This window comes from Cryptotermes secundus, unplaced genomic scaffold (assembly GCF_002891405.2).
Source record: "Cryptotermes secundus unplaced genomic scaffold, Csec_1.0 scaffold247, whole genome shotgun sequence".
Taxonomy (NCBI): domain Eukaryota; kingdom Metazoa; phylum Arthropoda; class Insecta; order Blattodea; family Kalotermitidae; genus Cryptotermes; species Cryptotermes secundus.
The window spans coordinates 3,543,755-3,570,995 of NW_019740656.1; the positions used below are offsets into that span (position 1 = coordinate 3,543,755).

A 27,241-nucleotide genomic window follows, 5' to 3' on the forward strand; every position below is an offset into this window, starting at 1 on the left:
AAAACTATTACATCTTACCTAGATCTTATTCTGCACCATCACCTTCAAAGTAGTCCACTTGGGAGCGCATACACCGATCCCAGTGTTTCTGCCACTTTTCAAATGCATCCTGGAAGTCTTTCTTTGTTAGGGTGTTTAGCACCGTCTGCGTTTCCGCTTGAATTTCCTCAGCTGTATCAAATCTTCGCCCCTTCAACTTGATTTTCATCTTGGGGAAGAGAAAGAAGTCGCATGGAGCTAAGTCTGGCGAGTACGGTGGCTGGGGAACAACTGCCATTTTGTATTTAGCCAAAAATTCCTGCACAATGTAAGCCATATGCGGCCATGTGTTGTCATGGCGGAGTACCCAGTTGTTCGTGCGCCACTTCTCTGGACGTTTTCTCCTCATGTTCTCCCTCAAACACCTTAGAACATTGCGATAGAACTCTTTATTGACTGTTTGACCAGGAGGGATGAACTCCTTATGAACAATCCCATCAATATAAAAAAAAATAGATCAACATGGACTTAATGTTGCTCTTGACTTGTCGAGCTTTTTTTGACCGAGGTGAAGAAGGGCTCTTCCATTGCGATGATTGCTGCTTGCTTTCTGACAACCTTCGAAAGAAAGTTTGGATCCTCTTGAAGCTGTTGCTGAAGTTCCCTGCAGACTTCCAAGCGATGCTGCTTCTGTTCATTTTGCAGCAGTCGTGGCACAAATTTTGCCGCAGTCCTCCTCATGTTCAGTTCCTCTGACAAAATTCGTTGACATCTACCATAACTTAATCCCAAGGTGTTACAGAGGTCTTGGATGGTCAGTCTACGATCTTGCAGAATCAGATCCCTAACTTTCGTGACATTTTCTGGTGTTTTGCCCTTTGATGGCCGTCCCGAACGATCGTCATTATCAGTCAATGCTCGACCATTTTTAAAACGCTTATACCAGTTGTAAGTTTGTGTCTGGCTTAAACTGTTTTCACCAAAAGCTTGCTTCAACATTTGGTGCATTTCTGCAGCGGTTTTCCCAGGTTTGAAACAAAACTTTATACAGACACACTGCTCTCTCAGGTCAGCCATTGCAAAACCGCAAACTCATGGAAACACAACAATGGAAATACGTTCACCAACAATAAACCCAACCACTCAACTCGACACTGCTTGCCACACTGATTCAAGAAGGATGTGTGAGGAGACACCTAGTGGTATTTAGATGTACTCATAACCATTCGCGCGCAAAATTCAAATTTTTGGAAACTTTTGGATTGCCCCATGTATATTTAAAACAAGATGAGGAGGAAAATTTAGTTGAAACTTACATGCATTTCTTTTCAACTTGTGAATGCAGAAGTTAATTTTTCTAAGTTTATTGGAAGAATGATGAAGCACATGGTAGTGTAGTTGGTTGAGGCTCTCTGCTATAAGCTGGAAGGTTGTGGGTTTGATACCTGGAGAGGTCATTGGGTTTTTCAATTGACCTAATCCTTCCAGCCGCACAGTGGCCCTGGGGTTGACTCAGCCTATAACAGAAATGTGTTCCAGGAATCTTCCTGGGGGTGAAGGGCAGGCAGCACATAAGGCTGACAACCTTACCGCCATCTGTGAGCTGACTTTAGAAAATGTGGGAACCTCGACATCTCACAACCCTATGTGTCTCCCCAGCTTGTTACGGGATAGTTTTACTTTAAAAAATAGGGAAATTTTTATTCCAGGTTAATGAAAGCAGTGTAGAAATTACACTGGGCTTCTGTTTGTATGTTTGTTTCAGGCCGCTCTCAATAAAGCTGTACTAGCCGATATGCGCTCAAACAAGTATGGGGTACGAGAGGCAGTTCTAGCAGTTGAGTTGGTGCAGCGTCTGAACCTCATGGGATATAATGGAGAAGATAAAATGAGCTTCATTAAGATCACTATAGCTTTGCCTCAGTTAATTGCTCCTGCCAAACGGTTGCTGGAGAAAGATTCCATTTATCCACCGGCAGGCTCACATAGTTTCCAGGCATTTGAATCAAACATAGACTTTGATATTCGGTAAGCAGCCCTCTTCTGTATTGTTCTGAACTTCTGGGGTGTTTTCAAAATATAATTTTTATGTGTTCCTATTTATAGAGTGTTTGACGGAACATGTAGAGCGAAGATGTGCTCATCTGTCCCTCCTTGTTAAATCAGTAATGAATTTTGATGAAGTTTGAGATTAGGTGTCTGTGCTAAATAATACAAAAAATTATTTTTTGTAATTATTGGTTAATGAAGATCAGATCAATCTATCAGGATTCTGGGGGGGGGAAGTCACATTATTCAAACAACTGGTACATGATGTAATGTAAGTAAATATTGTCGTTGAAAAAATAACTGACATTTAAATTTCCTTCTTGCAGAAGTCTTTACTGCACAACCATGTTCTCTGGCAGGTGATCTCATATAAGGAATGAACGTTGAAACTTCACGGCATGTGACATAGTAGTTGTTTTGGTTTTCAGCTGGGTTCTTTCACTGTTTATTTCATGTCAGTTATTTTAGAAATTAAAATGTTATTATTGATAATGTAATTTTACTGATTTATTTTTGTATGAACACTGTTTCTAATTACTTACATAATTAAATTATCTTAATTGTTTACAGTAAATATTATAAGAAAATGAACACTATTTTTATGTAATTTTGCTTACTTCCAGTTAAATGAGCACCTCAGTGTATTGTAAGAAATACCATTTTCCCAGAGATATGTTAAAATTTGATTTCACTATAGTTATGTGTGTTGTTCCTAAAAATGATGATAATTATACTTTTGTTGAAGGTTCATGGTGGACACAGGACTGGTGGGTTGCAGCTGGGTGGAGCTGCCTGCAGGCCAGTGGACAATGAGACCTCTTGCAAATCATGTGTCACGATGTCAAATAGAAGCAGATGTTTCATGGGAGCAAGTAGTGTCCCACACACCGGAAGGAGAGTGGGCAAAAGTAGCTCCATTCCGCATTCTTAGTTTCGACATCGAATGCGCAGGCCGGAAAGGTGAGAAATCAGTATCTAGTTGAAGGCAAGAAATTTTTAACACAATATTTGTTTGTGTAATTTCTTCTTTCATTAATTTTACCTTTGTTTCTTTTGGATGAAATAAGATTATTTTTAAGAATGCCGTCTTCTGGGTTGTGGCTCTGTGTAGATATTGTGTAAACTGACGTTTTGGAGGAACGTATCGCCTCCATTTTCAGAGTAAAGTAAAGTTATCCCTGTACCAGGCCGTGAAGGCCCATAGGTTTGTGAGACGTTGAAGGTCCCACACTCTCTAGACAGTCGGCTCAAAGATGGTGGTAAGGTTTTCAGCCTTATGCTCTGGCTGCGCTTTACTCCCCAGGAAAATTAATTAATTCCTGGTACTCATTTCTGTTAGAGGCTGAGTAAACCCCAGGGCCTAGTGTGGCTCGAAGGATTAGGTCAACTGAAAAAAATCCAATGACCTCATCGGGACTTGAAACCGTGACCTTCTGGCTTGTAGCATAGCCCCTTAAGCAACTACACTACCGCGTATAACAAAAAATCCACAAGTGAGGAATCAGCATGAGCTGTAGATTTTTTGTTCTACTGTATTTATAATGTAGCATGTAAAGAGCCGGTTACGGCACAGTAAACAGCTTATCAGCATAACAGTGGTTGCACATGCAGCAGAGGAAAAGAGTTGTGGGAAGCGGTGTTGCCACGCAGCCCAGTGCCGCTGCAATGGAACATGTGATAACCCCTCACCGACATCAACAAAGGAATGGTGTTTTCTGTTGAGTGTGCTCCGAGGTTATATCACTCGACCGACTGAGTTGAGTTGAGTTAGTGGAGTGGAATTGAGTTAATTTGAGTTTGGCAGTCGGAGCGAGTTAGTTCAGCTCGGGAGCTGCAGTGAGGGAGGACACGAAGCTGTGAACATGGAAGTCAAGTGGTCTGTGACATTGGTAGTAGTTATCAGACAGAACAGGCAGCAGACTGAGAGGAGTTGGTACATGCTATAGTAAACTTCAGATTGTGTGACTTAGAGATAACATTATAGCTACTTGTAGGTACAGTCTGTAAGTGTTCATTAAATTCAATTACCAGTCTGTAGTCACACTCATAGGCATGACAAAATTATAAAGCTAGGTTAGCTCATCATATGTCTGTATGCTATCATCTGCTAATAAGTTTTGAATCTGACGGATTTTCATAAGACATAGTATAAACAACACTGTCACTTAAAAGGACACATGTAAATTAGGGTTAACCCGTTGCCGTGGTTCGTCGTGTATGTTTCGTCAGGGATTTAAATCGTCTGGGGGGGTTCGACGTGTATGTTTCGTCCAGCTGCACACGTATGTTATAACGCCCATAATAATTGATGGTTTTGCTGTAGATTGTTAGATTTTTCACTGGCCTGTTGTCAGGAGGACTGTATTTAATGACACACGCGTTTAAGAGCGCTAAGTCGTCGTTACATATGCCTGTCTTGCAGCAACGTTCCTGTGGCTATTGCGAGCTGTTACTGTTATTAATGATGTGTTTTGTTTGCTCTGAAGCTATAAACACCAGAGACTGATATGTGCTGGTGTTTATAGTATCATATTGCCCTGAGCTGGCTATTCAATTGGAATTCTTAGAAGAGGGATGTACAAAAGTTTATGCCTGCAAAATCGATTGCTTTCGCACAGTACATAGCACCCATTTCTTAGAAAAACGCCACATTTTAAGGCAGAACACTGTGGTCACCCCCTGAGACGATACGGATGTGTGTGGGGGAGGGAAAAGAACTCATTCCTTCGCTCATTATCGCTCCAGTTGACTCCATTTTATCGTACTGACCTTGGTGGTCGTTTCGAGGGATGACCATAAATATTTTTTTGAGCCAGCTAAGCTCTACTTTCGTTCACTACATACCAGACAGTTCTTAGAATAACTTCATGAATTCTGTGGTCACCCCTACGACATCTCCTGCCGCCAAAATGGATGGAATATCAAAGGCATAGCAACAACCCCTTGTTATGATAACTCGTAACGTTGAATTTACTACAGCTGACCTGGCAACTAAACGGGTCACGGAAAGACATTTCCTTGAAGTATACCCCTCACGGGTAAGAAGGCAAGGCCGCACATATGTGTGGTTAAAAAAAAGGGCCAAAAAAAATACACAATATTGGAGCGGAGAATGGTGAACGTGGGGCACCGTTGGGTTATACGAATGCTTCAAGGCCTTCCTTCTACTAAACCAACTGCCTCCATTACCGAGATACAGGGCGCTCATATTATAAGGTAAGGTTATAAAACCACCATTTAAGATCATTTTAGTGAAAGTTTCATGTTCCTATCTCATAGAATTTAAGAACAATGATGAATAAATAATTTTCGAGCAAAATTTAAATGGCCGGCTGAATATATTACCGCAGGAGCCGCGGCCGCGGAATTTAAATGACCACGTCAAAGGGTTAATAGATGATCCCACTTGTAGCAGGTTTAAAGTCTATCGCATAAAAGCATACCTGTGCAGATTGTAGTTGATTATCCCCCTGGTAGCAGGTGTCAGAACTATTAACAAAGCAGTATTAGAATGTATGGTAAACTCCCCAGTACCCGAAGTCCAAGTGGCCAGATTATTCTCAAGCTACCTGAAAATATTTCAAATAAAATGTTCTGTTTTTATAAAGAAACAAAAAAAAACAAACCACAAAGCGTGTGATAATTCTCCTAGCTACAACTAGCAGCATTGCTTCTCATCCATCCTTATGTAGTTGCCATTACAGTAGAGACTGGCTGATTTTTTTGTGGTCACATTATATTACCTCATCAGTTGTCAGTACATTTCATTTTCATTCTCTCTGCCACTGTATGTTTAATACTGTATAGGCTTATTTTCTGTACCGAACTGTATTGACTTTTTGTAAAAGTTCTTTTCATGTAACCAGCACACTCTACTCTCCATACTTGTTCAGTAGTGAGTTTCTTGCAGGGCTTAGGTTCCATAATTTCAGAGGTCATCTTATGAACTCTAATGAATTTCATATGGTGTCAGTCAGCAAATTGATGCTGTTTATTCAGGGTGCAGGGTTGCATTTGGAGTAGATGTTTTCAGGGTGGGGAGGTGTCCCAGTGTGTTGTCGCGTGTTTGTGAGTAGATACAAGGTTTGGATTGATAATTGGATTTATTGAACACTTATAACTTGTAACTACAAGTAATTATAACACTGTCACTGATCTACAGACTTTAGAAATCACCGTAGCACACGCTAAATCTCAGTCTGCTATGCTCTTGGCTGGACATTGGTTAGTAAGAACTTTTAATGGTGGAATACCTCTCGTTCTATGCTTATGTCCTTGATGCCTCATTTATCCTTGGCACAGACATGTAGAAAACGCTGCTTCCAAGAATTCCCTGATTGCTGAGTGACGTGTTAAGTGTGATGTTGCCTAGTGATGGCCTTGGTGTTGTTCACATAGAAGCGTGTTTCATTTGCCATGGAAACATGTTTACCAGCTCTTGCGTACCAATGGACAACTTGTCTTGTTAGACTCTTCTGGCTTTCAGCATGATGCCATAGTATCATTGTTGGTCACAGCCTGTGAGATATCCACCTTCTGTTTTGTTCTGCAGGTATCTTTCCTGAACCTGAGCATGATCCAGTAATTCAGATTGCGAATATGGTGGTTCGGCAAGGACAGCATGAACCATTTATCCGCAACGTGTTCACACTAAACACCTGTGCTCCAATAGTAGGTTGTCAGGTACTGAGCTTTCCAGATGAACGGGAATTACTCAAGGTTAGTTTGAACATTTATACATACCCTACAAGGGCTATTAAATTGCTAAGCATTTCGTACATCTGCTACCATCCGTTTCAGTTCCAGCATCACTGAAGGTATACTAGCTGCAGATTAATGCAAAAGGTAGAAGACTATGATATGAGAAAAGTAAAACTGCTTTCCATTATTCTTGTGCTTCTGGAATGTGAGGCTGCATAATCTGGTAGTGAGCTATCAATGTAGAGGCAATTTTATCCTGTAGTTGGAAATCTCATTCTCCTCTGAAATGTTGGTACTTGTCTACCAGACTACACATTGTCACATCTCAGATTTCTCTAATCTTGATACTTGCTCTTCTGTGATAACCTCGCGTCTCACTCACATGCAATTGTTTGCACAGAAATGGGCAGCTTTTGTGCGAGAAGTGGATCCGGATATAATCACGGGGTACAATATCAACAACTTTGATTTTCCATATCTCATCAATCGTGCAAAGCACCTTAAGGTCAATGACTTCACCTATTTGGGTCGTGTTATAAATATCAGGTTGGTAATATGTTAATGATTATCATCATCAAAAAATAATTCTGTTTCTCATTATGGAGAAAAGTCGCTGTTTTGTTTTTACTGCCTTTGTGATTTGCATACAGTTTAATTAGAGAAATATGAGCAATCAAATTTTACTTTTACTCTCCAGGAATACTGGATTTTGAATCTCCCATTTGTACAAGATTGGCGGCCTTGTTTTAAATCAGTGGTGACAGTGTAAGTATTGAAAAAATGCAGCACTTGACCAGCTGGGCCATACAAAGGCACCGATTCATTAAAGGTTAAACAGACACAAAGCCTAAGCTTTGTACTGATGTTCCAAATTTTCATGATTTTCTGGGGGCGGGGAAGAAGGCTTATTATTTTCTAGAAATATGTCAGTTGCAATCTAGTTAAATATTCTGATACAGTGCAGTCACAGTCTATGCAAATCTGAAATAGTGTGGTATAAAAATAATAAAGCCTCCCTTTATGAGCAGAATTTGAAATAATGCAACTTACAAAAAGGGGCATATGATAGCGTAGTCGGTTGTGGCACTATGCTACAAGCCAGAAGGTCACGGGTTCAAGTCCCAATGAGGTCATTGGATTTTTTCAATTGACCTAATCCTTCCAGCCTCAGTATGGCCCTAGGGTCGACTCAGCCTCTAACAGAAATGAGTACCAGGAATATTCTTTGAATATTCTTGGGCGTAAAGGGCAGCCGGCACATAAGGCTGACAACCTTACCACCATCTATGAGCTGATTGTCTAGAAAATGTGGGAACCTCAACATCTCACAACCCTATGGGCCTTCACAGCCTGTTACAGGGACACCTTCACTTAGNCATTCTTGCATACAATGGGTCCACACCCTATGTCTCATTAGTTGTATGTGACATGCACCCAAATTTTTCAATGTAAGTATATCACATTGCAAACTTAACCTCAGCAGTAGATGGAGGTGAATGCGCAACTTCATGCCCTGTCTGCTTTACTCCCGGGAAATAGTTCTGTTATGCATTTGGGAAGGAGGCTGAGTGGGGTCAGGAACTGGTTGGGATGCCGTGGAAAAGGAACGTCTCGGAGCCTGATGCTTTAGTCATCCAGCCCATAGCTAATTTGCTGTACTAACACCTGTTTTGACTGCTAGAGTATGTGTCTCATTACAGGTCAGTCATTAAGGACAGTGTGTTGCAGAGTAAGCAGATGGGGCGCAGAGAAAACAAGAGCATGAATTGCGAGGGAAGAGTACCATTTGATCTCTTGCTGGTGAGGCCTACTACCATTCTGGATTCTGTACAGTTCTTTGCATTTAAATTGGCTCATCCTTGTATGTCATACTAGCAATAGTTTTACAAATTATCAAGTCCGTCCAGTCTCGATTATCTGACAAATGGTTATCCAACATGGCCACACCATAGCTGAAGCGGTTAGTCGCTGGCTTCCCACCGCAGCGGCCCAGGTTCGATCCCAGTTCTGGTCAAGTGGGATTTGTGGTGGACAAACTTGTGCTGGGGTGGGTTTTCTCCAAGTAGTTCGGTTTCCCCTGCCAATCTTCATTCCACCAAATTCTCCATCATCATAATCATCCTGGGTAGGCTACAATAGACCAATCAGTGGCTGCCATGCTGAGCGGACCCAATTGGACTCCACCCTCCCACTATGCAAATTAAAAGAAAATAGCCATTCAACCTGTTGTTTACAGTGTTGTGGTGCTTGCACATGTATAGTGTTTTGCCCGCTCCCACTTCTGCTTTGTCTGTCAGCGAGTCACATACTTCTAGGGCATACTGGATTCCATTATGTTAGTTGTACTATGGAATAATTATTAATAAACCTGATTTCATACTTTTACAGGACTTCCATTAATTTTTTTATTTGTTTCGCTCCTCCTCCACCCATTTTCATATTATCAAGACATTTTTGTTGATCCAACCACCATTTGGTCCCATTTAGGTTGGATGATTGGGACTATTGAAATGTTTGTGTATAAGGCCAGGACAGAAAGATATAGAATTAGATGTGCTTTGTGTTGATTTGTTATTTTATTTATAGCTAGTGACATTGTTGGCAAACCTGACTATAGTTTCAATTGATTGGATGGTACTGATTAATAAACGGGAAAGTATTTGGAAGGAAGCATCCATGGTGCAGGTGAAGGTACAGTGTGGCATTTCTCTGGTTGGACTGATGAAAACCAGATAACCCCTCAACTAGGATAGTTGGCATCCTGGCTGAAATTTGACCTGGGCACACCCTGAATGAAAGTGAGATGCATTACTGCTTGAGCCAGCCTGCTTGGTCTTTTGTATTCAGAAGTTTATTTAAATAATAATTTGTGTTACAAGGTATTGGTTCGAGATTATAAACTGCGTTCGTACACTCTGAACGCTGTTAGTTTCCATTTCTTGGGTGAACAGAAGGAGGATGTACAACATAACATCATTACGGACCTACAGAACGGCAACCCACAGACTAGACGCAGGTACGTGGTATTCACGTGCAGCCTCATTATGTTTTAACGGAAATTATCTTAATTTTTATGTCATTTGAAAATTTGAAACTGATGCAGTGGTTTTGTAATTTTTCCCCTGGATCTAATTATAAAAATCGAGGTGTTCATATGACACAAATGTTTTTATTAATTTACTCATAACATGTTTCAGCCCAGATAGGCCATCATCAGGTGATGCTTGAGGAATATACAGATTTTGATGAAATTAAATGAAATGCAATGCTAATATAAATTTTTTTGTTTGTTAAAATTATGTCCGATCCAACTTAGTACCATATATATATATATATATTAAATTTCATAATTAAAATTAGACATATTAAAATTTTTAAGAAATTAAACAGAAACAATGCAAGGAGAAGATCACTTTAAAATGAGTTGTTTTTTAAGTTGGCCTGATGGTGGTCAGACCTTCAATTTTTTTTTTCGATTGAGTGCAGGAGCTTTTGTGTTTATTTGTATACGTCTCAAGAATCAGCTAATGATGGCCTGTCTGGGTGAAATGTGTTGTGAGTTCATCAATAAAAACATTTGTGAGGCATAAACCTGTCCATTTTTGTTTGTGAGCACCACAGGCAAGATACAACACTACAAGTTTGTAAGTATTATAGTCATATTTTGTCAGCACCCAAGGCAGTTGACATTTTAAGGTTTAAACCCCATTATATAGTCCAATAGATATTGGGCATATTTTAATAGTGTAACACTGCTTTTGCTGCTTGATACTGTCTAGCATTAGGTGACTAAACCAGAAAGTTCAAGACTGCTAATATTAAAACTTAATATTGGACATAAGCTGGTTCCTTTGATCTTCAACTCTAGCAACTTATCTTATCCTCCTGTCTTTTTCTCAGTTTTTGAAAAGAATATTTTGCAGAACACCACCTTAAAATTTAAACCTTAATGATTGGCATTCCTGCTTTATACTAGTCATGCTCATGAGTTTCTCAGCCCGAAGAGTGGTCAACCTGACTAAGGCTTTTTGCTGTTTTTATCAATCTCTCCTGTCAGTTCTTTATTTTGTGATGTGCTATTATCCTCCTCTCCTTTACTGTGTAACTGTCACAGTTTAGGTGTCATTATGTAAAGTAAGAATTAATACTTATTATCAGACATTGTGGACCTTTGCAGGCTGGCTGTGTATTGTTTAAAAGATGCTTACCTTCCGTTGAGACTACTTTTCAAGCTGATGTGTATCATCAACTATATGGAAATGGCACGTGTCACTGGTGTGTCATTATCCAGTTTGCTTACTAGAGGGCAACAGATCAAGGTCGTGTCACAACTACTGAGGAAGGTAAATACATGATGTTAACATTAATATCATTACTTTCAGTAGTACAATCATCATTAGTGCTTCCATTACCCTAGGTTTCCATTGTCCTTCTGCGTTCTTGTGTAAGCATTCCTCTTCTGTTTCCAGTCTTTCTTCTGGGGGCAGGTAGTAGCATAATTGGTTGAGGCACTATGCTACTAGCTGGAATATTGCAGAATCGAATCCCGATGAGGTGGATTCTTTCAGTTACTTAATCCTGCCAGCCACACTATGGCCCTAGTTTTGACTCAGCCTTTAACAGAAATGAGTACCAGGAATATTCCTGGGGGTAAAGGGCGGCTGGCACATAAGGCTGACAACCTTACCGTCATCTATGAACCGACTGCCTAGAGCCTCAACATCTCACAGCCCTACGGGCCTCCATGGCCTGTTACAGGGATAGCTTTACCTTTCACCCTTTCTTCCACTGTTCTGTATATCATCCCTTAGTTTTGACCAAGCAAATGGTTATTCATCTGATACGTTTCTTTATGTTGGATCTGAAACTTCCACAGTGACGATTGTGTAGATTATGGTTCCATGTAATTTGGAGAGAGCCTGACATTTCAGAAAAACATATCACCTCCATCTTCAGGGTCAAAGAAAAAGCCAAGCATGAAACCAACAGAAGTAGCTGAGCCCTGCTTGCTGCCTGCTTCTCATGGTTTGTTGCTTGGCTCACTCTTCTACTCTGAAAATGGAGGTGTTGCTCTCCTCTGAAATGTAAGACAAGACCTTAGAAGAGATGTCAGAGTCGTTGTAGTTGTAATTGTAAATGAGTTATTCAGTACAACACCTCCATATAATGTGCAACCCACTAATTTCTTGTCATGGAACCCTGGACACGTGAGACTATTACAGCCTTCGCTCAAAGGAACTGCATTGCGAACCCAAGCTGACATTCCCATGTACTTCGTTTAGAATATCTTGAGTAGGTGACCTAAAGGAAGAAAAGCCCTGTCTTCAAGCATATCTCCACGATAGTGATTCTGGTTTCCACTGATTTTTATAAATAGAATCTAGTAATTTTCTGATGATAATTAGAATGATTAAGTCAAGGAGGATGAGGTGGGCAGGGCATGTAGCAAGAATGGGGAGAAGAGAAATGCATATAGGATATTGATAGGAAAGCCAGAAGGAAAGAGACCACTGGGAAGACCAGGATGTAGGTGGGTGGACCAGATTAAAATGGATCTTAGATAGGATGGGATGTTATTGATTGGATTGATCTGGCCCAGGATAGGGACTGGTGGAGGGCTCTTGTGAACATGGTAATGAAGCTTCGGGTTCCATAAAATCCTGGGAAATTCTTGAGTAGCTGCAGAATTGGCTGCTCCTCCTCCAGAAGGGCTCAGCTCCATGAGTAAGCAAGTAAACATAATGCAGTATGTTTCTGTCTGATTGTGATGTGCTCTTGAAGATGTTTTAGACATGGTATACCATTTTATCTTCAATGTCATGGGGTTTTGTACTGATGTTTCCTCAGAGCCTGCCAAGTACTGTAGTACTTTTCAGGCCAGAATGAGGTTACCACATTTTTGCAGGAGAGCACCCATTGATACAATCAATTTCAGGCGCAGGAAGAAGGCTACCTGATGCCGGCATATGGCAGCGGAGTCCAGGAGGAGCAGTATGAAGGTGCTACTGTTATTGAACCTAAGAAAGGCTATTATGCAGATCCTATCGCAACACTCGACTTCAGTTCCCTATATCCGAGCATTATGATGGCACACAACCTGTGTTACACCACACTCCTGCAACCAGGGGCTCAAGGCAGATTAGGGTAAGTGTCTGTATTTCTGGAGACTTAATTCTTGTTTCTGCTGAGCAGGTGCTATGTGTCCTGAAAAGAAATAGCCACAAATTTGAGATGGGAGAACCTATCCATACACTAAGAAATGTCTCTACAAGTTGAACGAACGAATGTATCACGGGTGGGCCTTCTCGGCCCTTGCACTGCGATCGCAGTGATGTATTGTGCTTCACTCTCTACAAGTTACAGAACTGTAGAAAATTTGAAATAATTGATTCAGATTCTGTTCATAGCAAAGCTGTTTGAAAGAATTTAATTTTGGTTGGACAGATTGTTATTAACTCTGCATGCAGTGCTTGACTAAATTGTTATTTGTGATATACAATTTTTATCTATATTGGATATCTTAAATTAGTGCGGTGTATGGACCCCCCAATATGGAGTAGGGTGTAGATTGTATACATTATATTTAGTTATTTTGATGATACTTAATTAAATAAAAATGTTAATAAATAGTAACTACTGTGTTTACCTGAATTGAAGAGGGTTCCAAATCTAAGATGGCTGCACACTACAAAGCATTTGGCACTGCCTAAAGCAAAATTGGGGTTTCAAACCATGGGGAAACCGTTGTTCACATTCCCAGAGTTTTATCTGTGGTGAAGAAGGTTTTTAGTCTGAGCAGAAAAGTCTGCACACAGTTATGGCTAGGGACTGGATTCAGAAACCTGGGAGTCCCTTGTCCCAAGACGACCAGATCAGTAAATATAATGAAGTAAAAAGTACAGTAAAGGTTTCCCTGTAACAGGCCATGGGGGCCCATAGGGCTGTGAGATATTGAGGCTCCCACATTTTCTAGGCAGTCGGCTCACAGATGGCGGTGAGGTTGTCAGCCTTACACGCCAGCCACCCTTTACCCCCAGGAAGATTCCTGGTACCCATTTCTGTTAGAGTCTGAGTTGACCCCAGGGTCATAGTGTGGCTGGAAGGAAAATAAATTGAAAATATCCACCTCACTGGGATTCGATCCCCGCAACCTTCTGGCTTGTAACGTAGTGCCTCAACCAACTACACTACCGCGTGCCTCCCAGTAAATATAATATTATTTATTACTCCTTACTATATTCCAGTCAGATTTGAAGTAGCAAATATATTCAGGTGCTTTTGGTTGTGTATTGGGCTTTTAAATTCTCTTTTACAGATGATTATTAGTGTTGTACAATATTTTCTTTTGCAGCTTAACACCTGATCAGTATGTCAAAACTCCCGCATCAAATTTCTTTGTAAACAAATCTGTTCGGAAGGGTCTTCTTCCAGAGATTTTAGAAAACCTATTGGCTGCCCGGAAGAAGGCAAAAGCTGACTTGAAAGAAGAGAAGGATCCCTTCCGGAAGAAGGTCCTGGATGGCCGACAACTTGCACTCAAAATTAGTGCCAACTCTGTTTATGGTTTCACTGGTGCTCAAGTAGGAAAACTCCCGTGTCTTGAGATATCTGGGGTGAGAGACAGACGCCTTACTTCATGTAGTGTTTGTGTTTTCATCATTTTATTTCATTATTAGATAGAAGCTGATTATAATTTAAGGAAACACTGACAGGATGTGAAGTTCCATTTGCTGTGGGTATGAGGATTCATCAGCACTAAACAAGATCCCTGTTATAGGACTCTACACTGACCCACTTTAGTTTATTTCACAACTGTATTCTGTATTTTTGGGTCATGTACCTCAAAAATGCATTCATCTGTTTATTACAGTTGTTCTCAAACTCTGTGATACCATGATTCCCTAAAGTACCATGTGTGCTCAAGTATAAATTGCGTTTTTGCCCCAGAATTGATGGCTTTTTAAATCGGTATGCTGTTTATAAGCGGATCTTTGAAAAAAGTGAGTTGAATTGTCTAGAACCTGTAAAACTTCCTTAGTGTATCCACATGCATCAGTACTGGTAGGTAGTGGCATGGAAGCGAAGGTTTTCAGTGTGTCTCGCAGTGGGAGAAGAGAGAGAATGCTGAAAGTCAAGAATGATAATTTTGGGGGTGCAGCTTATATTCAGGAAAATATGGTAAAACTTAAATTTATGCCCTGTGCCATCTCTGTCTGACAACAAAAGCACAATGCTGCATATTAATGCAAGTCTCTTATCAGGCTATATGCCAACAGTAGGAACCTAAATAGCTTTACACTAGTGGGTTTATATCTGTAAACAATTTTTGTCTGCAATAAATAATATGATGGTCACTGAGTTGTAATGCAGGTCTTCATGACTAATTTTACACATCTTCAGTATTCCTAATCAGATTATTTTGAAATGGATCTGATTTGCTGTTAATTGAGTCATGTTTAAAAGTGGACATACACTAAGGAGTATTGATAGTGTCGTAACTGTTTCTATGACATAATGACTGTGTCGACCTAAGCGTGAATCACATCTAAAGAATGGTTACAAAATTAAGACAAATGAGGCATGTGAAATCATGGAATCCTGTTCACACATTTCCTGTCTTGGCTCTATGTATGTATGTGTTTCAGAGTGTCACTGCATATGGACGAGCTATGATAGAGCAGACGAAACAGGAAGTTGAGCAGCATTACAACGTAACAAACGGCTGCGAAAATGATGCTGAGGTAAACACATTCTTGTACTTAGTTAAGGATCATACCATGAAGACAGGGTAGAATGGGTATAATTCCAGACCTACTTAACCTTCCCACTAGATGGAGGTGAGTAGCTTGAATGCTTTGCCCCCTAAGGAAAATCCCCTAATACTCATATAGGAAACTGGCAAAGCCCTAGATCTAGTCTGGATAGTGTGTCACAAAGTGTCTTGGTTCTTTTGAGAATCAGGTTCTTGTTATTGGTCCTGTAGCCTGGGCACTATACTGACTGAGGGATACCATCTCAGATGTATGTCACTGGTATAACAAAACTTAGGTGACATGAAATATTGGTCGTAGTTACCTCTAGTATTTTCGCAAAACAAATTAGGATGTACTGCTGCCTTCTCACAGTATTACTGATAGCTGTATATGAATCTAGTGTATCTGCAATAGTCATTATTCAAGTTCTGTATGTCAAAACGAGTATTATGTTTTATGTACGATAACTTTAAGCTTTTCTGTAACTTACCAGTCCCAGATGTTATGTGGTATAAAATGTGTAAGTTGTTGAGACTGCTCTGGTAAAGTCCTCTTGGATTTTTTTATATTCTGAAATTCTCATTCCCCCTTCCCCCCTCCCCAAAAAGAGATTGCTGTTTTCTGGGCTGACACTGTGTAGTCAGTGAGATCATTTGCAGTGATTCAGAAAGACATGGTCACTTCTTTACTTCCCTACCCTGATGATGGAGGATGTTAGTAGTGATCTACCAGACTACATGATGTCAGCCCAGAAGACAGTTATCTTCATAGTCACCAGATTGGAGCCTAAAATTCCATGCAAGAAGAAACTTGTTTTTCTGCATGCAGTATTAATTCATGTTCTTGTCTCAGCATAAACTGCAGAAGAAATATTTGAGTTATGTTACAGAGATATGTGTTTGGTGCAGGTTATCTATGGTGATACAGACTCTGTCATGGTCAAGTTCGGTGTAAAAACATTGGAAGAAGCCATGGAACTAGGACGTGACGCTGCCAATTATGTTAGTACAAAATTTCCGCCACCAATCCGGCTGGAGTTTGAGAAGGTATACTTTCCATACCTGCTTATCAGCAAGAAACGTTATGCTGGACTGTATTTCACTCGACCAGACAAGTATGACAAAATGGACTGTAAGGGCATCGAGACTGTTCGTCGGGACAACTCACCGCTCGTAGCGAACATGATGAACATGTGCCTGCAGAAGCTGCTCATCGACAGGTAATATCCCCGTTGCAATGTGAAAGCTACTTGCACTGCTTTTAATGTTAAGTCTATTGACATGGGATTTATAGAGCATGCTCTTGAATGTTATGGTGTTTTTGTTTTATTTGTGGTTTATTTAACAAAGTGGCAGTAACTCAAATGGTATGGTGCCTAACAGTGGGATGATCAGTGAATGATTGTGGTAGGAAGTGGTCATGGCGTAATTTTGAAATAATGAATTGGAAAGGATGCAGAAGAAATCAGTCATGGCAGGATTTTAAGTCACTGCTTTGGCATTTGCTTAGAGAGACTAAGGAAATTAAAAAATCTCAGTCAGAATAGCCTATTTCCTGGCCGAGATATGAATCATGCACCTGCCAACTACACAGTAGAAGTGTCGATGCTTGAGCCGAATTGCTGAGTTTCTGATATGCTTCCTTATGAGTCCCATACATCTTTTTATTTCATTCTTATATACCTTTTGGAAACTACCTTTTGTTTTTGAGAGTGTCAGGATAGCGTAGTTGATATTGACTATGGGCTGGATGGCCGAGGGGATGGAGTTCGAGTCCTGGTGGGGCAAGAATTTTCACTTCTCCATGTCATCAAGACTGGCTCTGGGGCCTATCCAGTGAGTACCAGGGGCTCTTTCCCTGGGGGCCAAAGGGGCCAGGAAATGAAGCTGATTGCTCACCACCAACTTGTGTCGCGGTCAAGAAATCGTTTGTCTATACATCCACTGCCCCATACATCTACATGGTATAGTGCTCAATTAGTTAAGCACAGGGACAACTTTATACCTTTTGGTTTCACTGTGTCTGTCTGACCATCTGTTCACAAGTAACAATATCATAAATGCTTCATAGGCTTGAAGTAAACTTGCTATGATGGATCTGTATTACAGTTTGACAAGCAATTTATTTTATTCCTTTCAAGTTCAAGTTACTGAAGGGCATAAACGTTTATGTATTTTCAGTCCTATAGGAGACATTGATTGAACTTGGTGTATGATATATCTTGCATGTATTACCATGTATAAAGGTAAAGTTTATATTTTGCGTAATTAAGCACCAATTGGGAAACATTTCAACACTAGACTGAGAGGTTGAGCGAGCTGCCTCAGGCACTAGTGCTTCTGGTTTGTATTTGGAAGATGGGCAGTTCAAATATCAGCTGGCTTCTCATCTATCCTGACTGAGGCTTTTTGTGGTTTTCCTCAGCCCTGCCAGATGAATGCCTGGATAGTATCATAACTGTCAACCAATCATTTGGCATTACATAGTCTTGTGTTACCAACATTGTCATTAAATATACCGCAAACTAAATAACTGCTATGTGGTAGTGGGTGGTCATCTTTGAATTCTGGTTGCTATACTCACCGGGTAAGAATCTTTGGTACGTATTTGATATGAGGGTGGTTGTGTCCTATGTGGACAAAGAGAATTCCAGGAATTGAGCATGATTTGTCAAGCATATAGTTAGTCACGGTATTGACTTTGTTTTCGAGACTGTTTTATGTAACCCCTGACTTTGAAGTTTAAATAAACTGGAATTATCCTGTGTCTAGCATTGAATTTACTGGAAGGAACTTAGTTTAAAATAAAGGTTGGTTATGTTGCAGAGACCCTGATGGAGCAGTGGAATATGCGAAGCAGGTGATCTCTGACTTGCTTTGTAATCGTATTGATATCTCACAGCTGGTGATTACAAAAGAGCTGGCAAAGTCTGATTATGCAGCAAAGCAGGCTCATGTAGAGCTTGCTGCAAAAATGAAGAAGCGAGACCCAGGAACGGCACCAAAACTGGGCGATCGTGTTCCCTATGTGATTATTGCTGCCGCCAAGAACACACCTGCTTATATGAAAGCTGAAGTATGTAATGTGTAAAGTATATAAGATTACAAAGGAAAGATCAGTTTGATATTAGACAAAAAGTGTACAAGTGAGACTTTTGAAATAATGTATACAGGTTTTAGTTGTTGCAAAATTAATGGAAACTGTAAAACATAAAATTCTTGGCGTTTTACAGACATTTTATTTGCAGTGCTGAAAGAGCATGACCATGTAATTCAACAGAAGCCCAGTATCATTTCTGAGAATTTCATGGGAGAGCTTTTAAAAAATTGTGGTTTTCTGGGTTATGACATGGTTTAGTCTGGTAGGTAGTTACCAGTGTTTCAGAGGAACGTACTGTTTCCATCTCCAGGGTACACGTCATTTCAGTGAAAGCTTCAAACCTCATATAAGTTATCTGTAAACTCAAGTTTTACATATTTAGGAAGACGCTACAGGTGTTGTTCTATTTATGGAGGTAGTTCATTCCATGAAACCTGTTTGTAAGGTGAAAATTCAGAAATTGAAAATAAAATTCCCATGTACTTTACATGTAAGTGCTGCAAAACTTATGAACATAAGTTGTTTATTGTAGCAAAAATAAAGTTTCTTAAGTGAAAAATAAATGGATTTTTAATGTGCTTTGTCATAGCAAAAATTCATAAATTGAATGTTCCTAAAACGAGGGATACTGATTTGTTTGTAATTGTAGGACTATGGGAGGTCAGGTATCAGTGTCAGATGGTTTTATAAGCAAGAGAGCTTTTTCACTGTGAAGTGAATTTTATGGGGGAAGGATGGTTTAGTAAGTATTTGTTGGAGAGAAATTATGTTATTTCAAACTATATTTAGCTAACAGATGTAATAAGTCTGATTCATTTTATTATGATGCTCTCAGTAACTCTGGACTGTATAGCATTAGATATTTGGATGATAATGGGTGAAATGAAATGAATGCGTGAGGTAGCAGTCATCAAATTTAAGGTATTAGTCTGGCCTTTGCAGAAGCTTCACTGCCTGAACCAGTTTGCTTGGTTTATAATTTCTGTAGTAATGTATTGTGTCTTGCCAAGACCAAGTAATATTTTGTTCCTGCCAGAAACGTTTCCAATGAAAGCGGGTGGTAACCAGCAGGAAATATTTCATAGTCTCCATATGTCAGCATTAGTATTTTTTTTTTATGGATTGTTAATGTTTTTCATCTAACAGGAAGTTATTTTTATTGTCTAGGATCCCATCTATGTTCTGGAGAACAGTGTGCCTATTGATTCGAGCTATTATCTGGAAAATCAGTTGTCCAAACCACTTCTCAGGATCTTTGCACCAATTCTGGGTGAAAAGGCAGAGTCCATTTTGCTGAGTAAGTTAATCAGTTTGGAAACATGGTCTGCAGTCAGAAGTTCATAATTATGAAACTGGCTTATAAGAAACCTGACATATGCTTATTTATGACAGGAGGTGATCATACGCGTACCAAAGCTGTTGTAACATCACGGGTTGGTGCCTTATCAGCATTTACACTGCGTAAAGAAACGTGTCTGGGCTGCAAGGCTGTTCTCTCTGAAGTTGGAACTCCCCTATGTAAGCACTGTGCGCCAGATGAAGCGCGTCTGTACCAACAAGAGCTCGCTCGGTTCACTGCTCTGGAGGACAGGTTCTGCAGACTTTGGACCCAATGCCAACGTTGTCAAGGTTCTCTACATGAAGAAGTGCTTTGCACTAGGTTGGTGACTGTTTCAGTTCTGTAATTTTGTAGCAGCCTTGGAAATAACGGGGAATGTAGCAAAGATAGAGAAGACTGTGTGATGAGATGCTAATAGGAGGAAAGGCAGTGACAGCACTATTGTAGATCTTTTGGGAGACATTAACTATTATTGAATTTCCTAATGCATTATACTCATAATTCTATAGGAAGAATACATTTCTTTTTTATTGCCATTCCATCATCTTAGTATGTAATTTGGCCTTTCCTCAGAGATGGCACTTGTTTTGTTTTTTGGGCTGTAGTATCCATTCTGATGTTGATGGTAGTTATGTAGTATTCTTTGTTCACAAATAATTCCAGCCCGTTTTCCTGTATAGAACACGTGCTTGTAGTGCTATTTCCAAGGTAAGAACGCATGTTATGCATAGCTATATATATAATTTTAAAAGTTCTACTGTTCTTTGTTTATGGAAGCCTTCTAATGCAAGATGGTGCATCCTGTTTCAGCCGTGATTGCCCAATTTTCTACATGCGTAAGAAGGTCCAGTTAGACTTGGTTACGCAAGATAAAGCTCTGCAGCGGTTTGGCAACCCAGCATGGTGATTTATTGTGTGAATCTAATATAATCTGCCAAAATATGAAGAAATGAACAATTTGCCATGTAAAAATATACAGTATTTTTTATTTAACATTTATGTTAGTGATTGTCAGCAACCAGAACCGTGTCATCGTGCTCTGCAGCTCATAAATTGATGTTTGTGTTGGAAACATTTGTGAATATTGAAGTATACTGTTGTGTCTTATTGTTAACCTTTAACAAAAGCCATTGGAATGTGATGATGATGCTGCAAGAAGGAAGGTTGGAATTGTATTCAGGGAGTGAAGAACATTTTTCATCAGCTTAAACTTTTATTTTCCCTGTACTGCACAACTGTTCTTGCATGTGTCTCTTCAGCGTGCATAGTATTACACTGCTTATGACACAAATCAAATCTGACCATCACTGCCATAGTACAAGAGATTTAAATGCTGACAGTAAAGGTACAGTGAGGGCTGTGCTGTAGCTCAGGCACAGTGAAGACCAGTTTAGGTTTTGGCCTGAAGATGGTAAATTTGATGTGGAGTATAAAAACTGAACACTGAACAAAATCCTTCAATTTAGGTTTCATGAATTGAAATCCTCTTTAATTCCATTGATCAGTCCTTGAAGCATGTGTCTTATAAGATTTTGCACCTTTTATTTAACCTCTGGGTTTATTGTGTTCATAACATCGGCCACACTGGCTCCTGTCCCGAGTTGTATGACTTCAGCCCTCGTCTTCGTGTCCCGTATCAGGATCCCAGTACGAACGTATAACCACCACTGCCATGACCAAGATCATCAACTGGCTTCTTCACTGTTCATAGCTGGTGTAATAGCCATCAGAATTTCTTTTAAGCATTTTTGCATAAGTGGCAGATGTTACTATAATGGACATGATCCCAAGACAGTAATCTCAGTGTTAAATTACCTCTGTTTTAGATTATCCCCAATTTAAAAGTTCAGATCCACTGCTCCCAGAAGACCTGAAATGAGGGTTTCCCTGCTTGTACAAAAATAGACAAAAGTTCTCTTGTTTCTGACATTGCCCTGTTCTCGTTTGGGCAGCTGTTCATTACCGTGATGTTCTGAAGTAGGTCCTTATGATTGCACAAATTAATCAGTGGTAGAAACGTGTTTTATTACAGAGAAGTGAAAGTTTGCTTGTTAGTAGCATTAATAAGAAACATCACAAGAAATTAAAATGTACACAGAAGTTATTTAGGGAATTTTTAGGTAATTTAATGTATAGTGAGACCAATGGAAAAAAGAATTTGTTCCATTTGAATACAAAGGTGTAGCCTGTATATTTCATAATAACAATCAAGTAAGGTAGCCCTCATTATCCACCCCCTGTTATCTGAATTTTCATGTATGTGCCATTTTATTTCACTGTCATGAAATGTATTACAGGTATTATAGAAGATAAAACAACTCCGTCGAGTGTGACTGTTGAAGTTTTTATTACTTCAATTCTTTATGCCCTTACATGTTTCAGTCCTTATAGACCATCATCAGAGGGATATCGATACTGTTTGGAACCCACCATTACAATGGGTGTTCTGAATGTTAAAATATATACACATACAATGTTTGTAATGCACAATAGATAGAAAATCCAAAGTTTTCACAAGTACAGTGGCTGTCTTGGTATATTAAAATTTTTAAATTTTTGTTATTTAAGTTAGAATTTATAAACCAAATAGGTTCGTGTCCTTTATCTTATCGCCTTTCTTGACGGTGGCTGAACTTGTACCGCCTGTCTATCTTGAGAAGAAGGTTCTTTGATATCGTGGCGCACCATGAACAAACACAGGACGATATCAAAGAACGTTCTTCTCAAGATAGACAGGCGGCACAAGTTCAGCCCCCGTGAAGAAAGGCGATAAGATAAAAGGACACGAACCTATTTCGTTTATAAATTAACGTATAATTAATATAATATAATTTTTTTTTAATTGTTTCATTTTTGGTCCGTTACACTATCAATCACAAAGTCAATAGAATCAATAGAAAGTCCGTCCAGTGTAACAATTTGTAGGTCACTTCTTTATCACTTCTGCCTTACATGTTTCGGTTTAATACAACCATCATCAGAGGCACATAGTACAATCATGAAAACACTGTCGTTGTTTAAAATGTACACAGTTATGTTTGCTGCGTGGACGCTGCTACAATATGTCGACGTGTAAAAGCACAACACTTTCGGAACAATGTGTTGTGCTTTTATAGAAACAAAAATAATCTAATATCGAATGGGTTGTTAGGTTGTTTATCTGCCGAATCTTCGCAGTTGTACATTCGTTATGGTTTGTATAGATGGCAGCACAGCCCCAAAGCTCAGAGTATTGGTTTCGATTGGTTTATTTCGACCGGCGAAGTTACGTGCTTTGGGTTCATTCTCCTACTACACTCTGAGCGTCGAAGGTGGTGTAGGTTATTTGCGACTTGGGATACCGAAACGATTTAGAATTTGTGCTGACAGTCTTCATTTTGCACACGAAGATGGGTGGTGAGTATATACATGAAAGTTTTCGTCCCAGTAACTTATGGGAATAATTTATTTGAATTCATTGTTAAATATACCTGATAATTTTTTCTTGGCATGGGACATGTGACAATATTTTTTAGGCACGCCCATTTACAGGTATGCTGCAGTCATTACAGTGTCTATATATGTAATTTTTACTTGTCTATTGAAACAGTCATACGTGTTGTAAGGTCAGCCTATTATTATTGACCTACACTGATAACGTGAATGTTGGGCACCGGACGTAGGTCAATCTTGAGAGTCGACCTTGTCCTTCGTAACCTTCAGATACCGCGTCTTCGAGCACAGAATATGGACGATATTCGAGAAGCAAATAATACATGAAGCCTGACAACATTCTTTGCATGGAATTTTAAATCCCGTACACTCTGTCGCCTTCTCAGGACCACTAAAGGAGCCGGTTCACTCCGGAAAGAACGCCCAGCGCGGCGGGAAGCCTCCTGATGGAGGGGGAAAAATTACGTGTGGAAATATTCACTCTTAAATGGTCATATGGTAAAGTGGCCCCTGCGCCTAAGCTCCACTCCATATAAGCGTACAGGGGGCGTCAGCATACTGCTCGACTTGTTCAAGACTTAGGCATTGAATGAAAATAAGTAATCACTTTCACGCTCTATCCATTTTGCTTTTCGGAGAAAGTTCCTTTGGTACCTACTGGATAAAATGGGTGAGCCCAAAGACAATTCTTGTTTTTTCTCAGGTGCCTTATGCTTCTTCAGTTCTTTCCACAAGATTAGATTTTAATGTCTTGGCATTACGGCCCGCCTTATTTCTATAACAAATTACATGGTGCAGAATCTTCTAATAAGTAATGAGATCAAGAAATTAACGCCTAATAAGGAACTCAAACGGTAATTTCCCTGCTTAACAATTGCCGTCGTCCGCACGCCCACCTTGAGCGAGTTCAGTTTTGTTCACATTTTCCGAGTGATTCGGTGTGATCCGTTATAACATTGCCCTCCGATTTACCCGTGATGTGCGTTTTTCCTTGAGGTGTGCCAACCAGTAGGTACAATTGTTGCAGTAACCCGTGAACCGCCTCCAAAAATCCCGCAGGATTGCCCGCGAATGAATTCCACTAACGATAAACTAAAACGTTGGTTGTAAAATTATATTCGCATAATATTTTTGAAACAATATATATATAAGTAAAAAAAAAGTAAAGCTATCCCTGTAACAGGCCGTGAATGGCCATAGGGTTGTGAGTAAAAAAATATATTTAAGATTTTAGGTTCTGACAGCAGTGATCATGAAAAGTTTTATCTTGTGGGGTATAGCGCCATGTAATCCTTTGGAAGCCAACGGACTTAGGAGGAATGTGTCGCCTCTATATTCAGGGTCGAATGGTAGCTATCTGCTTCACGCTGGTTTATTCCTTGGCCTATTCTTCGACCCTGACGATGGAGGCGACATGTTACCTGAAACCTACCGTTGACTTTCAGCTGACTGCACGGCATTATATCTCAGAAGATGGAACTGTTCGTCTGCATACATTTAAAACACCATATTACTGCCATGTATATTAGAGTAGATATTTTGTTGGCAGTTGTTGGCGCTGTTTAATATTCTGTTATTGTGAGATCAGGTCGACTGACAGCTGCTATTTTAGCAGCTACGTCAACTCAACAATTCATCGTGATTTGCTGTGTGTGAATTTGTACTCTTTTTGTACGCTAGAATTGTTGATCGATTGCTAGCTTAACGCGAGATAATATTACCCTGAATGTTGCGGTATTGACTTCGAGAGATCGATTGTTTTCGAATTGTCGTGATGTTGGTTTAAAAGCAGGCTTTTACGTTTCTGACTCATGTTTGGCAAAGATCAAAATTGTACAGCAACGTCTGTTATGGTTTATCTCTATAGTTTGTGTTTTAATGGCCGAGAATACCAAAATATTTTCACTTAGAAAAATGAAGAAAGCAACAATGGCAAATGGAAAGAATGTATGAAAGTGACGTAGATTTTCGTGCACGCAGTTGATATTAGTAAACGATATATCAGTTCAGTAGTGTTACCGACGGATAAATTTCTAGCACATGAGTGTTATTCATTCATTAGTTTTTACGAGTAAATGTAGGTTTGTGTGCCCTAAAATGGCTAAAGTAAAGAGAAGGAAAATTGTTGCTGAAAATACAGGGTTTCATTTACAGTTGTTGGGGGGGGGCGGTGCAATCAAAATGTGGTGGCCCCCTATCAGTAACAACAAATTTAGGTTGTGTCAAACCTTTTTCCCTCCGTATTTCTAATAATATGGGTAATTAAAAATGCAGAGAAAATAACACATTCTAAAGGGTTCTGACGATGATGTATAACACACAGAACTACTGGGTTTTTGGACTTTTCTCCTCGTCCGGTATTCTAGAAAACACGACGTTTCGGAAACTGGTTATGTTTCCGTCCTCGGATAACTGGACCAGTGATTGAGATTAGCTCTTTCTAAGGGGCCCAATTGAATAGGTGACTTCCCCCCTCACTGAGGGGGCAGCTTTACATTTTACATTTCTGTCTCTTAAAATGGTGAGGAGTTGTTAGCCCCACGCATAACCACCAAGCTGGAGGACCACCCCTTGTGTTTTGTCCGCGACTGCTTCAATATATTCGCAGCTTCCCTCAGTATCCGGAGGGCGTTTCCTCCGTCCGCAACCTGAGGACGTGCCATTCCGTCGTGACAAGGGACCCACGTAGGGCCGCGCCATAGCTCAAGCGGTTAGTCGCTGGATTCCCACAGCGGCGGCCCGGGTTCTATCCCGGGTCTGGTCAAGTGGGATTTGTGGTGGACAAAGTGGCGCTGGGGCAGGTTTTCTCAGAGTACTTCGGTTTCCCCTGCCAATCTTCATTCCACCAATTGCTCCATAATCACCCTCACCTATTATCTGGGAATGGTACAATAGGCCAGAAGTGGCCGCAGTACAAGGGACTTAGTCTCACCCCACTAATAATAAAAAAAAAGGGACCCACCTGAACAGTGTGAAATTTTGTTCATGATATGTGGCTTTGGTTGTTACTTGGCTTACGGCCCGCATAGGATTTTGAGGTGTTTGAATTGGCCCTCGTGCAAAACCCATTGCTTACATCTCTGCACACTAACCGTTGTGTCGCAGATCTTCAGCATCTTGCGAAAAATGAAAATACAGTAGTATAACCCTTCATAGCCTAAAGCATGTTCTTTTTGTATGTGGTATATTTGACAGCGCTGTCAGTATATAAGACTATACAGAGTGTCCCAGGAGGAAAGGTCAGTATTGTGCTAGGTTACAGTATCGGTTATTCTAAGCAAGACATTGTAAATGTACACGTGTCCTATTCCGAACGGTTTCACTGTACACTGTACAGACGAGCAACACGCCTGTCCTCACACGAGACGCAAAGTGCACTGATGTTGATGGTGGAATTTTCGAAAATGCATTATACCAGGTAAACTATACCAATTATTTAACTTGAACAATGAATACAAGTATTATGAGCCAGGATAGTGCAATCTATATCGCGACTGGCGACGGGCTGGACGACCGAGAGGTCGGAGTTGAATCCCGGTAGGGTCAAGAATTTTCACTTTTTCATGTCTCCCAGACCGGCTCCGGTGTTCACCCAATCTCCTATATAACGGGTACTGGGGCTCTTTCCCAGGAATAAAGCGGACGGGGCGTGAAGGTTACCACTCACCTCTAGTGCCGAGGTAAAGAAAATTTGGATCTATACACCCACTCCCCCATACGTCTTCATAGCATAGCGCTTACTTAGTTAAGCACAAGGATTACTTTACCTTTTATTAGAAACAGTACGTCGTATCTCTCTCTTATCGACAATTTTGGAACTGTACAGTGAAATAGCTGTATCTCGGAAACCGTTCGGAACAGGACACGTGTAAATATACATTTTTTTTTT

The 27,241-nt window shown here is 40.1% G+C and overlaps 2 protein-coding genes across 4 annotated transcripts in view; both read left to right on the forward strand.

Moving 5' to 3' along the window:
• The window catches only part of LOC111872420 (DNA polymerase delta catalytic subunit), a 28,790-nt gene extending 6,537 nt beyond the window's left edge, over positions 1 to 22,253 (forward strand). For both annotated transcript variants that reach the window (XM_023866321.2, XM_023866322.2), the window contains 15 exons: positions 1,745 to 2,007; positions 2,774 to 2,988; positions 6,581 to 6,747; positions 7,130 to 7,275; positions 8,430 to 8,529; positions 9,609 to 9,745; positions 10,907 to 11,072; positions 12,665 to 12,873; positions 14,081 to 14,342; positions 15,375 to 15,470; positions 16,391 to 16,701; positions 18,308 to 18,557; positions 19,749 to 19,878; positions 19,974 to 20,241; positions 20,731 to 22,253. In XM_023866321.2, coding sequence (XP_023722089.1) covers positions 1,745 to 2,007; positions 2,774 to 2,988; positions 6,581 to 6,747; positions 7,130 to 7,275; positions 8,430 to 8,529; positions 9,609 to 9,745; positions 10,907 to 11,072; positions 12,665 to 12,873; positions 14,081 to 14,342; positions 15,375 to 15,470; positions 16,391 to 16,701; positions 18,308 to 18,557; positions 19,749 to 19,878; positions 19,974 to 20,241; positions 20,731 to 20,827 — 2,817 coding nt within the window. In that variant the 3' untranslated portion in view covers positions 20,828 to 22,253. The remainder of the gene's footprint in view (positions 1 to 1,744; positions 2,008 to 2,773; positions 2,989 to 6,580; positions 6,748 to 7,129; positions 7,276 to 8,429; positions 8,530 to 9,608; positions 9,746 to 10,906; positions 11,073 to 12,664; positions 12,874 to 14,080; positions 14,343 to 15,374; positions 15,471 to 16,390; positions 16,702 to 18,307; positions 18,558 to 19,748; positions 19,879 to 19,973; positions 20,242 to 20,730) is intronic.
• A 921-nt stretch (positions 22,254 to 23,174) lies between these two features.
• The window catches only part of LOC111872379 (cell surface glycoprotein 1), a 67,966-nt gene continuing 63,899 nt past the window's right edge, over positions 23,175 to 27,241 (forward strand). Inside the window, exon 1 of one of the 2 annotated variants that reach the window (XM_023866199.2) lies at positions 23,175 to 23,316. In XM_023866199.2, coding sequence (XP_023721967.1) covers positions 23,310 to 23,316 — 7 coding nt within the window. In that variant the 5' untranslated portion in view covers positions 23,175 to 23,309. The remainder of the gene's footprint in view (positions 23,317 to 27,241) is intronic. The other variant, XM_023866200.2, reaches the window with a different exon arrangement.